Source organism: Camarhynchus parvulus, chromosome 3, assembly GCF_901933205.1.
Source record: "Camarhynchus parvulus chromosome 3, STF_HiC, whole genome shotgun sequence".
Taxonomy (NCBI): Eukaryota; Metazoa; Chordata; class Aves; order Passeriformes; family Thraupidae; genus Camarhynchus; species Camarhynchus parvulus.
This window is the reverse complement of record NC_044573.1, coordinates 62,191,188-62,204,918: the sequence shown is the minus strand read 5'-3', so window position 1 is coordinate 62,204,918 and position 13,731 is coordinate 62,191,188. Positions and strand designations below refer to the sequence as shown.

Sequence of the window (13,731 nt, the reverse complement as noted above, 5' to 3'; positions counted from 1 at the left end):
ACGTGAGGATGCAGCTGCAGCACAAGTGGATGTGAAAGCGTGGCAACTGCATAGCAAGAAGACGTGGTTTTCATCTCAGTTGCACAGTGGGAAGCACTTCATTCAATATGTTTTCTGTTCTCCTTGCTTAGAAAGTTTTGAACCTACAGGCTTCTGGGGTAGAGGTACACAGAGAACACTCATTACAAGTAAATAAAGACAAACTAAACACCACTTAAAGGACTAAAGTTTTTTTTCTGAATATATTAAGATGCTGAAATGCATCTCACAGTGAGAGACCCACAAGACAGAATCAGTCAGTCTGGTTCTGAAAGTACTACTTGGCTATTGAATTTTTCATCTGTTTTGTGAGAGGATTTCATGCTTTCCAGTTTTTTTTCTGCTAAAGGGCATTCACAACAAACAGTGTTTGGGAAATGTAGCTTTCTCTGATAGCACAGGCAGAGACTATTCATAAGTTTTTGACAAAAGTGCCTGAATAGCAAGGAGTGATGTGTTTGGTCTTTCAGTCTCCTGCATGGAGTGGAGTTGCCACAGTGCCAATGCTGGGAACCTTTTGATATTTATTGAGGAATAGTTTGTCCTTCCAAGCAGAACAAATCTGGTGTTTTGTCTGTGTTAGACAGTAGAAAGATCAGAAGCAAAATTAGGTTTCACAAATACTTAAGGTGGTGATTTATCTATTTTCTAACAGATAAGAGTGAGGAACACTGACATTAAATGTGGTCTGTGGCACCTGCTACAACTGAGCACCTTGAAGCATTATTTCCCTTGATTCTCAACAGAAATTGTTTCAGGAGAATTATTTGTTCTTTTCCTGTCATTTATTTAAAGAAATTCTCACCAGATTCTGAATCATTTCCCCCCAAAGGGATGGCTATGCTGTCAGCAAAAGAAGACTCAAAGATTAACAAACTAGCTGTCTTTTAGAGAAAATGCCACTGGTAGTTTACTTGCCATTGTTTTGTCTGGGGACATTTACCTGAATATCTGATAGATCATTAATTGAGTTTTGCTTTTGGCTGTAGTCAGTTTTCACAAGCAGAGCATTTCCTTCCCCCGTGCACACCTGAGTCGTCTGTTGTGCATTCTGGGTGTTCCTGCAGGCATTTCAGAGGCATATATGAGAGGATTAATCTAATACTCCCAAAACCTCCTTAACACTGTCTTGGCCCAATAATGAGCTGCAAAGTTAGTCCTGGTGATGGTGTGCTAGCTGGGATGCCAGCCATAGCCTTCAGTCTCTTAACTGGTAGATGAGCCCTTCTGGGATGTACACCTGCCTTCCTACTATTGACCCTCTGCAGACAGCCTCCATCCCTGCCCAGTTGCCTTGTACTTTTGGGTGGACTGGGCTTTTGCTATGGCAAAAAGGGAACTGGGGTAGTACAGAACTTTGTGATTTGGAAATCTGGCACTGTTCTTTTGGAACTGTGCTCCATTAGTCTGGTGAGCAGTCACCCAGGAGCAAAATGATGACAGTAATTTGGAAACTCAGAGAAGCAACTGCGCACAGGCATTGGCAACATGGCAACATTGTCTTGGATAAGGCTGGAGCAGAATGGGTTCAGTGAAGCAGAAGAAGATGTTGGCAGCAGGAGGAGGAGGAGTGGATTTGAGAAAAATAGATGCTGTGCACACTGTAATTATTGTTTACTGTGTGAAGAGCATGAATAATACTGTGCTTAACAGATGCAAGGAGATGCCAGAAAGGTAGATATTTTCCAATGAATGTGTTAAAAAATGTAAAGGTAGAAACAGATGAAGAGCAGAGAAATTCTATATCCTTACTTGGATGTAGGCCTTAGAAAATACTGATAAAAGAGAGCCTCAGAAATTAAATTGAAGAAATCCCTTAGAACATTAATGAACAAAATGGCATTTCTCTCAAGTACAGCTGCAAGCTACTTTGAATAATGTCTGTCATATGTTGGGAGTTGAGTTTAAGTTTTTGGTTATATGGACCTATAAATGGACTTACGTTTTGTAATGTCAATTCTAAACCTCTAGGAGTAGTCCCTCATCTTTCAAATGTACTTAGAGAACATGCTGTGCTAGTGCAGTGTAGATAGAAAAAAAAAGGTAAAAACCCTTAATGGTAAATGTTATGTGTATAAAGGATGTATTTCTAGATAACTAAATTTTAATTATGTCCACCGATAGATGGATAATGAGCAGCTGATTTTTGTCTGACAGATATTGTAGATTTGTCTAGATTTGCATACTTTTTTAATCAAGTGCATAAATCAAAATTCACTTACGTAGAGGCATGTCAGACTGCGTCCTTCATCATCTTCCTGGCTTGTCTAGTATTATGCAGTGAAGGGAGATTACATCAGAGGAGAAAGAGATGTGCTGGAGAGGAAAGGGAGGGCTTTGAAACAGGTGTAGAAGTGCAAACTGTACTGCAAACTGTACTGCAGAAGAGAGGAGCTTCATATGGCATGAATTGTAGACCAGATTTTCTCAATTTAAAAAGTAACAATTTAGGGGCCAAAACATCCATGCAAGAGTGAAAAGTGGAGAGATGAAAAGTCCCAAGGCAGGCTTGAGAAAGTGTGTTTTGATGTTAATGTCATTCTGTAGATCTTACTGAACAGCAGCCTACTCACAACAGTACTTCTGGCTCCACCATATTAATGAAATGAAATTCATTATGAAATGAAATGGGCAGGAAATGCAAGCATGCTGGTATTTTGGCATTGAGAGTAATTTTGACAACTTTACTAAACAAAAGAAGACCCCAAACATTTTCTGTTCTGAAGTGTAATTTACAGTCTCTTTACTTTCTGTGGTGAGCATATGAGGACAAGGATTTAGGACACCTAGAGTTTAATAAATATTAACACCCCCAAAAAGCTATGATACTGTGTATGTAATCATGGATTTGTTCTCCTTCTTTTCATATTTTGTGCCAAGTGGTGATCTCACACTTTGATAGTATAACGCTAAATCTAACTGAGAATGTCAAGGCATGTTTGACCATTGGACTGGATCATCTTAAAAGTCTCTTCCAACCTTGATGACTCCATGATTTTTACTTATTTTCTGAAAAACCTCATTCTTGAATGCCCATGTATAGTTTTTACATTTTGCCACTGATGGAAAAGTTTCATTTGGATTTGACCTGTTTTCCTGCAGAACAGGAACCTTCTGCTAAATTTCCAGGTGAGACCTTTCACTTACTGCCCTTGGTTAAAGCAAGCAGTTTATTTGCATGTTCAGGTCACCTTTCAGACTTAGCAGTCCTAGTCGTGCCTTTGTTTCTTGTCAAGAAGGATTCATTTATTCTATTACAAGGTACTTAGAGATACAAAGAAAACTAAGAATATTTCTTCTTGGTTTTGGCTTGACACAGCTGAAAGACACTTTGATGGAGAAAAGAAAATACTTGTGGTAGAAATGGCAGGTTAGCATCAGTAATCAAAGTTCTGCCTCTCCTTCCTGCATGTCAGAGCAAATAACATATGATATCTATTTGTATAACTTTTTCTATCCATGAAATGAAAGCAATAATATTTTCCAAGCTTAGCAGAATTTTAAAAGGGGGACTGTGATGCTCTACTTCTTATATGAACAACACTAATGTGATTGACACTTTCCATATCCAGTTCTTAGTCTAAATACAGCCAGTTGTCAACCAAAAGCTGACAGGCTTCAGTCAGATTGGTCTCCAGTACCATCTGTATCCCTTCCCACACAAAATGTTGACCATATTTACACAGAGACAACATTCCTGCTCCCACATTGCAAACAGAACTCCATTCATATAGAGCAAGTAGCTATTGTTTTGAATTGAGTAATGGATAACTAATTATTACAAATTGGTCTGTTAATTATCACATTATTGTGTAAATGATTGTATTACAGCCTTTTGGGACTGCTAAGGGCAGATTTCACACTCCATGCGCCACTTGCAGCCAAGTATCCTTCTGCTCTAGGTGTTCACGCTTCATCTGTTGATTGTGACCATGCAAACATCTCTGAGCCTGATCGAAAGCCCATTATAGTCCACTGTTTTCACACTCAGTTCAATGGGCTTTGAGACAGGGATTGCAGGAGCAGAATACGGTTGGTTCCATTATTTCCAGGATTCAGTTATTTATTAGGTAGAAGTCACATGCTCAAGTGAAGGTTAAACCAGGCTGACAAGCAGCAGAGGAAAACAAGTGGTTTGATATGTGAAGGATAAAGAAATTATACAAAGAGTTTCAGTTTGTGCTTTGAAAGGTCATTTTATGTAGTTTGTTTCTTTGTGAAATGAGTTTGTTCTAACAAGATTCTAAATAAGAATCTGAACAAGATTCATAATAAGGAAAACATGCTTTACTTCACACAGACTGTATGACAACAGTTTTAGTTTCTTCCAAGTGGTTGTATGGCAAAACCACTTAAAAAAAGGGAATAGGTCGTAGTAAAAGGATGTAGGGATGGCTGGCAGAAAGGGCTGTTGCTGACCCTATTCACAGGTTTCTTGTCAGTGCAGAGTTGTTCATTGTGGTAGTCTGATGCACGGTAAGGACATGCGCAGACACTCTTCTATCCTCTTCAGGGGAAGAAATAAAGCTTACACACTTAGTATTGAAATAGATCCTTTTTAATAACAAAAGAACCATTGGGCAAAGCCTGTATCTATTGGACCATTGAGCAGGTGATTAGCATCCATCAGGCTACAGCTGTTTTCTTCTTTTGTTTGTTCCATATGCAGATGCTGCTATGAGGAAAGGAGTCAGCAATGACTGATGTAGAGCCTGTGGTCACAGATTTTGCCTCATCAGGACGGTCAGGCCGCCGAAATGCCTTACCAGATATCCTGGGCTCTCCTGCTGGTGCTGGGACTTCAGACCTGCCACACAAACTGGCTGAGCTCTCTGTTTCAGAAGGTAATGGCTGGGCATTCAGAAAAGGACGTTTATATGCAGTCATCCTTTGCTTCTTTTTTTTAAGACTTCCACAACCGTGCAGTTTTGATACCAATACTACTATTCCTTTAATCATTTAAATTCAACCTTCCAAAGCAGTTATCACTTGTGCCTCCTGATGAGACAAGTTAATATTAGCCCATATCCATCCACAGATCCAGTGTTAGCAGCTTAGGGAAACAGCTCAGTGCTGGGAACTGAATTTCAGTTCCCTTAAGGGTGAGAAAACACAGTTGTATGTCTGGGCAACTTGGAAAACACATCACTCCAGCTATAAATTCCAGTGTACTACTGCACTGAGGTAACTTTGCATAAGACAGAAGAGCTGTGCTGTTGGCACAATGACATCTCTCAGAATATACAGGTATATACATTAAGAGTATTGTTTATAGTATTTTACTCCTGCTTAGTAGGCTTTCAACTTTGCTGAGACCAGTGCCCTGTTTTGCCATGTCCTTTAATTTGATAAGGTGCTCTGTTGATATAGCACAGATCTAATCAACGTCAGCTTTTGAGTTCTTTTTGCTTTCAGAGTGACTTCAGATGAATTTTCAGATTCAGAAAAATCTGTTTTCTAATGCCTAAGAAACAAAAAATATGGACTGGCCCTGAGCATGGTCTGTCGCTACTTTTTTTAATCTGAATCAGAATTTTTTTCAGAAAACCTTTTCTTCTCATGCCCATCACTGTTGCTGTTGTGGTGCCACCACAACAGATGGTCCCACATCAAGGAGCAGTGATGGTGTGAGTGCAGCGATGGTGTGAGTGCAGCAAAGGGGAAGGCAAGCCTGTGCTAAGGTGTGAACAGTCCATGAGTCTGAACTGAAGTAGATTGTGGGAACTCTGCACATCACTCCGGATGTGAGGAGTCCCCCGAGACCACGTCGAGAGCCGAAACCCCGTCAGGGGGCTCGGAGATCTTGGCATGATGCCCGGAACACTTGGTGGCTGGATTTCGATCCTGCAAATGAATTGCCAGTTTGGTATGAGGGCTGGAAGGTGTCACAGGTTTAAAGGGTGTTTTTATAAGGTGTACACAGGGTGAAAATATAAGTTTTAAAAAATTTTGTATAAAGGTAATGGGGACAAGATGGAGGGAACAGGGCGTGTCTCATCCTTCTTCCTTCTTCTTCTTGTTCTCCATCTTCTGCTGTGGTGTTGGCACTCAGGGATTGGTTTGGGGAAGGGGTGCACTGTCCAACATGGGTGATAGGTATTGGAAGGTAAAGGTAAATATGATATACGTAATTTGTGGTATAAGAGACGGAGCAGCCTTGGGGGCGGTCAGAGAGCGTCGTGGCTGCCTTGCTGGTCAGACCTCTGTCTGCCAGGAAGAAAATTTTGTAGATAAGACTTAATAAACAACCTGAAGACCGAACAGCAAAGAGTCCAGTCTCATTCTTCAGAGCCTGGGGTCGCTCCCTGGACCACCCAACTCACCTCGGGGGCAGAGAACAAGCAGCCGACCCCGAGAGTAGATCATTAGAGGGATTCCTAGTCTCCAGGGTTGCATATCCTCCTTTTACATTGCCCAGAGAAATTACAGGACGCTAGGTGAACAGCCTTTTAAAGCACAGTGAAGACCAGGGAGAAGGATTTATTTGATCTCAAATTGTTATTTTGGTGATTTAATTTAGTCATGTGTTTTGGGGTTCTGTAATCTAAACCCCACATGGGCGTATCAAAGGACTGCTGACCAGGTAGAAAGAACACTTCCTGGAGGAGTGAGAAGGGTGGAATGACCATATCCTGACTTGAATCAGAAGAAATGAGGAAAATAAGAATCTGAATGGATTCTGGAAGACTGTATTATTTTGTGTTGAGGAGACATTTTTCTCTATGAACAAGAAAATTATGTCCCTACAAAGCAAACGGAAAAGAGTGCAAGTCTTTTTTTAAGAAAACTTACAGCATGGCATAAGATAAATATCTAACCCTCCGGATGACACAATAGTCCTCCCTCCCCTGGTCTCCATCCAATTCATTAAGAAGAAGAAATGAAACACAGCTATGTTAGTTTTAGCAAAACATACTGATGCTTTCTTAGAAATACAGGACCAGCTCTGCCAGGATTTGAAGAACAATTAAGAATGTGGAATTTTCCTTGGCTTTTGTCATTGACATATAGCTGTGCCAGAGCACATTGGAAGGCAACACATTCTGTTATCAACAGTTCACAGTAGTGAAAATAAGAAGTGAGCAGAGAATGCAGTTAGGTCCACTCTGACAGCGTGGGTGCTTTCTGGGGATGGAAATTCCGCAAGTATCAGATGGAAATTCCAGCTTCATTGTGTTGTAAGTTATAGTTTTGATGAGACAGCAAGCAAACAAAAGAGAATTCATCAAAATGGAGAGACAGTTTTGATGTTCAACTGCAGTGGCAGGGAAACTGTTTGTGAAACATTTGGGACTCTAGCAGGTATTTCTTTTGCCTATTTCTGACTTCAACAATAAGTAGTTTAAAAAGGAAAGTCATTTGCAGCTCAGAACAAAGAAATTAGATAAATGAGAGAAGTGGAGAAGATGGAACATGTGTCTATGTAAAGTATGCCCTATTTTGTTGCTACTCTCAAATTCAGATTCAGTGAAGATTATGGGAAATGGTGAGGAGGACTCTCCCATCTTTTTTTCAAATTTAACTAATGTTCATTGGATCACACATTTCCCCTTTCTAAAATGCTGTCAGCTACTGTCATAGTGAAAAGTCAGGAACAGGATGTGCTAATACTTGCTGGTTTAGAAGAGAAAAGAGACTTTGCTCTATTTTTTTTTTTTAATACACAAGGACTATATGATATATATATCCATGTACTCTGCAAGCCACACAGAGTTGGCTTGTGGGGATGTTCTTGTGGGATGAACAGAGGATATTCTGGCATCAGCTATTTATCTTGGAGCCTAACTCTGAAATGCAGACCATCTGTATCATATCTGATCCTCCTCTGGTGGTAAGTTTTGGAGTGCTGAGACTTTCCACAGGTGGTCTGGAACCACGTTGAATAGTTGATTAGAGTCACTGGTGATCCAAAGGTTGAAGAGGAGGCTGCAAGAAGTTTGAGAGCAAGAAGCCACATTTGGTAACCTTTGTTAGGGCACCATTTTGCCAATAACAGCAGCTTAACTAGCACCTATTGCACACCTAAGTGTCACTGAGTATGAGATTAGATTTCCTCTAACAAACTGTTTTCCTCTACCCCTGTCTGAAAGACTCCACTGATATTAGATGTCCAGCCTGCACAGAAACAGCCAGTAGAGGATATTGCTCTGTCTCCCTTTCCACAATACTGGTGTGCTACATAAGGCTGGAAGGTGTCAAGTAACTCGGTTCCTTATTGCTATAGAACTCCAAAGCCTCTGAATCTCTGAGCAGACTTAAAACATCAAGCAGTTTCTGCCAAGGGCTTTAGCTGATGAATTGTGTACAGTATTATATATTTGAAGTGATGTGTAGAGACCAAGATATATAACTTTTTTGGGTGTTTTTGATATTTTATAGCAAGTGACAAAAATGCACTCTTTAGATTACAACTGCGGGGGAGATAGAGTATGAAGTGGAGGACTGTACAGACAGATGTGATGAGCAGGCCTCTCTCTCCTTGTCCCCAAAAGCTATGGACTGCCATAGGTTTGGATATGCTATTGCCACTGGTGCTACCATGTGGGGCTTGAGGGTAATGTGAAAACTATTATTATGGTTTTCAAGGAAACCAAGGCACTGCTTCTCAGTGAGTAAACTTGATCAAAAGAAACAGCATGGATCAGTACATATAATGACCAGAGACACTGGGGAGCTTTTATTTTTACTAGTCATGTAAGCATTCTACTCTAATCTATGGAAAAGTGAACTTCCAACTCAGAGTAACAAAAAATCCCCCTAGCTTGTGAAGACAGGGTAAATTCACATAGGTATTTCTTGTCAAAGAAAGTCAGATAGAACAGTGGCATGCCCATAAACTGAAATGTTATCTACCTGAAACCACACAGTGCTCAAAGGAATGCGACATTTTAATTTGGTTTTGGAAATGATCCCTAAAAAAATAACAGTAATACAAAGTCATTTCCAATTTATTTTTTACAGCCAAATGCAGATCAGCCGGTGCAGGAAGTGGGCAAATCAACACCAACAGATGCCTCTCAAAGTTTTTTATCTCTTGAGATAATCTCTCTTTCTAAAGCACCCATGACTGTGGTAGTAAAGAGCCAGTCCAAACAGAGATGATCAGTGAACCCAAATAAAAAAGCATTAAAAAAGCTGTGAGAATGTGTGTGGTATAAATGTTTAATTTTGTCTCTGTTTAGATGCAGGAGCAGAGGGTGGAGAAGTGTCATCATCCAAAGCCTTGCTGGAAAGTCAAGAGGCGGAAGGAAAACGCAATGATTCCTAACACCTAAGGACTCCTGGGTTAATGAATCCCACCAACAAACTCCCCAGTTTCCCTGTGTCACCCCTTCTGAAGTGTGGTAGCAACTTTAGCAGCACAGACATGACTTTGCAACACACTTGTACCTAGATGATTATGTGGATGGCACACAGTTCTTTCCACTCTCATCCTTCTAAAGCAATGTTCTACATATCCAAACAGGAAGAAGACTAAAGAACGTATCTCTTGTTTTCAGTTTTCTCTCTAGTTTTGGTTATAGTATTCATCCTAACTAATCTTCTTTGACAGTTCCAATTAATATATCTACCAGGAACTAATCATTGTTTCAAAATAAAAACCATGTTTCTTAATTTCCCAAACCAGCTTCTTTCTCTCTGGCACAGAGGTGTGTTCACTCCCCACAACATGATATTAAGTATATATTAGATTACAGACATTATCTGTAATTTGTCTCCTGAGATTTTTGTTCTCATTAGACATATATAGATGGGTGTGAGAAAAAAAATAATTACATCAAATAAAATTTTCTCCTACTCCTGTCGCCAAAAGGTTTAACAAACTAAATAAACATCAGCGTTTGTTTTCAGACTCTCCTTACCTCTGTTTGATTATGGCAGATCATCTCAGTTCTCCCACTCTTAGCAGTCTTGCCACTTTGGCCATTCATTCTCATGCTGAATATTGTAGCTTTCATGTGTACCTAAAGTAAAATAGGTATGTTTGTATATGATGAAAATTGTTTAATCTCACTGTGGAAATTAAATATCTATAATCTTTTCTGTCTTCGGTTGATTTCTTAATGTTTCTCCTGTAACCCAATAATGCATATTTCTTTTATTTCATCTGTGTTTTGCTTTGTTATCTGCTGACAGTGAAGATGTTTCAATCATTGTGATTTTTACAAAGACTTTAAGCAAAGTTTTTTCTCTGCTGAAAGGACTTGTTTTGTTTTGGCAATCATGTTCCTGAGAATACTTGGCATTCATTCCCTTGTTGTAGGAGACTTAAGATTCAGGTAGAGACATGAACCTTCACAATTCCTTGGGCAGCAGCTACTTATGTACATCATAAAAACAGCAGAAGCATCTCTGATGGGTACATCCCACATGTGACTGGTATTCCATCTATGAAATATTTGTGTAATCTAAAAACCTGGCAGAGAGCTTGCAAGAGCTCAAGCGAGCTTGTAAGGCACAACTTTCATTCCTACTGTGCATTTACTCATAGCCTGGTTTTTGGGGACCATTCAATAAAGGATCCAGTTTAATTCAACTGAACTGACAATTAGTTCCCTCCTCTTAAAGCTGTTTTCATTTAACAAGTGCAACATCCCAATTTTTTTTTCTGATTTTGAAAGGTAAAACAACCTATTCCACTGCATCAAAACAGGTGGCTTAAGAAAGTCTGAGAGAGTGAGCTAGCTGACACTAGAGGACCAGAGCTGAAAACCACAGTGGAAAGGGACTAGGAGGTAAATGTAGTTGTGGTAAACACTCTTGTTCTGGGTTGTAGTCCCATCCTCCTATACCAGCCTCCTTTATAGAATCATAGTACATAAAAACAGTAAATTAGAAGAAGCTGCGGTGATCCCATCAAATCAAGTATTTGAGTATTACTAAAACATAACTCCTATATACTTTGCTCTTTGGGTCATTGCCTATATCAAATTCTACACTTTTTTCACAGTTGCAGCACTGGTAGATATATTTAGTTTCTTCTCTGATACAATACAGACATTGAAATTTGGGTTACAGGAATAGTACTTTAGGTACTTTGTTAATCTAAGCTAGTTTGAATTTTTTTTGCTATTAAACCACCAATTATGAACCAGCTGAATTTAGCAAATTATTCATGTGCTAAATTCTATGTTAAAAAAACCCAATCTATAACTATATACATAAAAGGCATTAATTGCTCACAAACATATGTTGTCATCTTATTGCAGGGGTTGTAATACTGTTGTCTCCTTATTGCAAAAGTTTCATATCTTCTTGGTATTTCTCATGGGCATCTCCTCAAAGCACGAGCTCCTCCTTCTTCACAAAGTAGCCAACTGACTCCAGTACTCTTCTCAACCAGCCACCCCACTCTTTTATAGCACTCTTCTTCTCATTGGTTACAGCTGTGGCCTGTTAAATTCAGGCCTGTTCCTAATCGTTGATAATTGGCCCAGCTGTAACTCCTTGGGGGTAAGATTACTTTCTACACTATCTTTATTTTCTTATATTCTATCCCGCTACAAATGTATAACTAGTCAAGAATGCTCGGCACCCTGGGGAATTTATTGTAAGCACTCAGGTGTTTACTTTGTACTTGAGCTAAATGAACCTGACTTTGAAAATATGTTGTGTATAAAAAAGAATTTTAACAGCAAATTTGAAAAAATGCAGTAGTAAAAACTAAAATTTAAAATAGAATTTAATTAAAAGCAGGATGAACATTTTTAAAATATCTGTAATAAGTTATATGTGTATTATCTAACTGCAAATTAACCAAGTTACAAATACAGAAATGCTTCTTTGCCATGTGCATGTACGGTTTGTGTCTAAACAAGTATTGGTCTAGACTGCATGAGAGAACTATTTTTCTAGTTAGTTGTAGCAGTAAGAATATTAAATAATGCCTGGATTTTACCAAATTTCTCTAGTTATGAGCCAAATGCATATTTCTGACCAGTATAAACTGACTCACAAACTGACTGATGTGGGACACATTGTACCATATGAACTTTGGTCTTTGGAGCAGAGTTTATTAGTTGTGCATGATTCTTGACTCAGGCAGAAGGGAGCTCACCCCTTTAGGCTGTCTGAGGGGCTTTGTGCCATGCTGTCCAGTACTCTGGGGCTTGGGCAGAGTTACTGTCTTAAGCACAGCTGAAGTTGGGGAAGCTTTGGTTCATTTTCTTGTTAGTGTGCTGAAGACAGATAATAGTCCTACTAAACTTTGGCTGAGTCTGTAAAGAGCAAAAGTGCTTCTGAATATGTTTGTCACTGAGCCAGTTTGTCGAGTTTCAACCATTATGCAGGCTGTACCAACCTCCCTTAGTTCAACTAATGGGTAATTGAGAACAATGCATTCTCTTGGTTCACATGGCCACAATGTCATGGCCCTGAATCAAGTGGGTATTTTAAAACATGCTTAACTTTAAATGCAGACGGGTTTTGCAGCAGTCAATAGAACTACTTAGGTGCCTAAAATTAGGTACATACCTAATTACCTTGATAAATGACAGCAGCAAACTTCTATTAAGGCTAATCTGGTATTATAATGCATTCATCCCAATTTCCATTCCAGCAAGTTTGGTACAGGTAATAGCATCTTTTTCATCATCTTACAGCACTATCCTGGGCTTTCATAAAGCAAAGAATTTCATTTTAGTACCAAACAAAAAAGGTAACTTTATGGTGTCCATATTTTAGAACATAATTGAGCAATTATCCATTCTTACCCACTCAGCATGCTAAAAAAAAGAAGGCAAGAAGTACCTTTGTAATTTTATTGTGCATACATAAAACAATTTAGGTATTTTGAATATACAGAAAAAATGCCTTGATGTTTTCCAGATATCATCAAGAAATTATAACTGCACTTGGTTACTTAAAAATTACAAGAGAGCAGCGGCTATAAGAGGCTTAAACTACACTTTACCACTACTATCATTTTACCTGCCACCATTAGTAGGCTAAATAGCCTTTGCGTATCATGCACATAAAGACAAACACTTTAAGATTTATCAAATTAATATTAGTTCATATTCCTCTCTTCTGTCTGCTAGTGCTCTGTATGTGATAAAGTCCATGAAAGAGAATTGAACAAAGACTTCTCCATGGATTTCTCCGTGTGTGTTCAGTGAGCATAAGCCCCAGAGAGTGGTGAGTGTGGGTTTCCCCGGGTCCAGACAGCACAGACCAGTGGGGCTGAGCCCACCGGGATCCCAGGGCACTTGCTCTGAAGTAGAAATAGCAAAGGCTTAAACTGTCCTGCCATCTAGTGGGATCCTCAGCCTGCCAGGAGGCTGTGCAAGGCAGTGGGGGGAGACACGTTTAAGAGACCTCAAACTCAGCTGCAAACTGGGCTGGTGAGAAGCAGAATGTCTCTACCTCATCCAACGCATTCACTTCAGGAGTTTTGCTGTGGGTCCAGATCCTTGGTGTGTCTGTATACAGAAATCCATCCGTGCAATTGCAAGCAGGAGGCATTTTGTGTTTCAACCCATAATCTCTTACTGTAAAACAGGTGCCCGAGTCTGGCTTGCAGCCTACTTTGCTTTAGGTGCTCACTCTGCGATTTGGGCTTGGGTGCAAATCCCACCACAGATGACTGTTTTCACTATTTTTAGGGATAATTATGTTTCATCTTCTCAACCTGAAGCTGTTCTAATTTCGCTAGAAAGTAGGAATGATTACTGAGAGCCCTTCCTTTAGTGT

The 13,731-nt window shown here is 39.6% G+C and overlaps 1 protein-coding gene across 3 annotated transcripts in view; it reads left to right on the top strand.

Annotated features, from left to right (window-relative positions):
- PKIB (cAMP-dependent protein kinase inhibitor beta) overlaps nt 1-10,053 on the top strand; it is a 54,854-nt gene extending 44,801 nt beyond the window's left edge. For all 3 annotated transcript variants that reach the window (XM_030945705.1, XM_030945703.1, XM_030945704.1), the window contains 2 exons: nt 4,709-4,883; nt 9,222-10,053. In XM_030945705.1, the coding sequence (XP_030801565.1) occupies nt 4,736-4,883; nt 9,222-9,307 (234 nt within the window). In that variant the 5' untranslated portion in view covers nt 4,709-4,735 and the 3' untranslated portion in view covers nt 9,308-10,053. The remainder of the gene's footprint in view (nt 1-4,708; nt 4,884-9,221) is intronic.
- The last annotated feature ends 3,678 nt before the right edge of the window (nt 10,054-13,731 follow it).